This window comes from Plasmopara halstedii (assembly GCF_900000015.1).
Source record: "Plasmopara halstedii genome assembly, contig: Scaffold_922, whole genome shotgun sequence".
NCBI classification, from domain to species: Eukaryota; Oomycota; class Peronosporomycetes; order Peronosporales; family Peronosporaceae; genus Plasmopara; species Plasmopara halstedii.
Genome location: NW_020187838.1, coordinates 1 through 828, shown reverse-complemented (window position 1 = coordinate 828; position 828 = coordinate 1). Strand labels below are relative to the sequence as shown.

General features: G+C 44.4%; 1 protein-coding gene across 1 annotated transcript; it reads right to left on the bottom strand.

The window, feature by feature from the left end:
- Positions 1-143: 143 nt before the first annotated feature.
- PHALS_14493 (uncharacterized protein) lies at positions 144-324 on the bottom strand (the record flags this gene model as incomplete). The annotated part of the gene is made up of 1 exon (XM_024730313.1): positions 144-324. A coding segment is annotated over one exon (181 nt), but the record flags the coding sequence as incomplete, so codon positions are not given.
- Between the last annotated feature and the right edge of the window lie 504 nt (positions 325-828).

The window sequence follows — 828 nt, the reverse complement described above, 5'->3', positions numbered from 1 at the left end:
TGCTTCCCAACGAAACATCTTGTCTATTTTTGCAGAAAGCATACTTAAGCGTAGCTTCTCAAGAAACTGTTCGCAAGTGATGATGCGGTTCTCCACATTGGATTGCCCGTGCTTTGCACAACTATAAACGAGCGTATTGCCACTAAAATTGCGCGTCACCGGAATAGCTACGTCACCAGGACTTCGACAGAGCTTGGGCACTAGACAAACACTGGTGGATATGAACCACATCCATATGATCTCAGTCGAAGTAAATTTTGTTGTAAAGATTATTGCTGTCACTCTTGAGTAGCAGTGCTCTTGAATCGGGTCAGGGGTTGTCATCCGACGTTTCTTCGTGCCTCCCACAGAAACGATGTCTACTACGTCATATTAAGATTGTGACACAATATTTGGATCCAGAAGCCAAATCAATTGCATGACGCACTCCGTCCAAATCAATACGCGTGGTACAACTTTTGTCACCTCGCCGTGATATTTTCTCAACAGAAAATAAAAAATGATCGGTAAATTCCTCCAGCATAGCTGTCCTAATCTTTGCACTCAGCAATCTGCGACAGACACATAGGATATTCCAATCTCGAGTACATAATATATTTCACCGCGAATTTGCGATGTTCACTGCGTCGCACGGCGGCGCGTTACACGTCAGTACTGTTAGCAGTATTGCTATATCGAGATACGTATAAATAATGGTCAATAACCACAGGGCCTAGCCTTTATGCTTTCGCTATTGAATTGCCCGTCTACAACTGCCACGTCATAGGATGTCGTGACAAACAATCGCTTTTATCCTCTGCAGGCTCTGGCACAGTCGCATTACCCTCC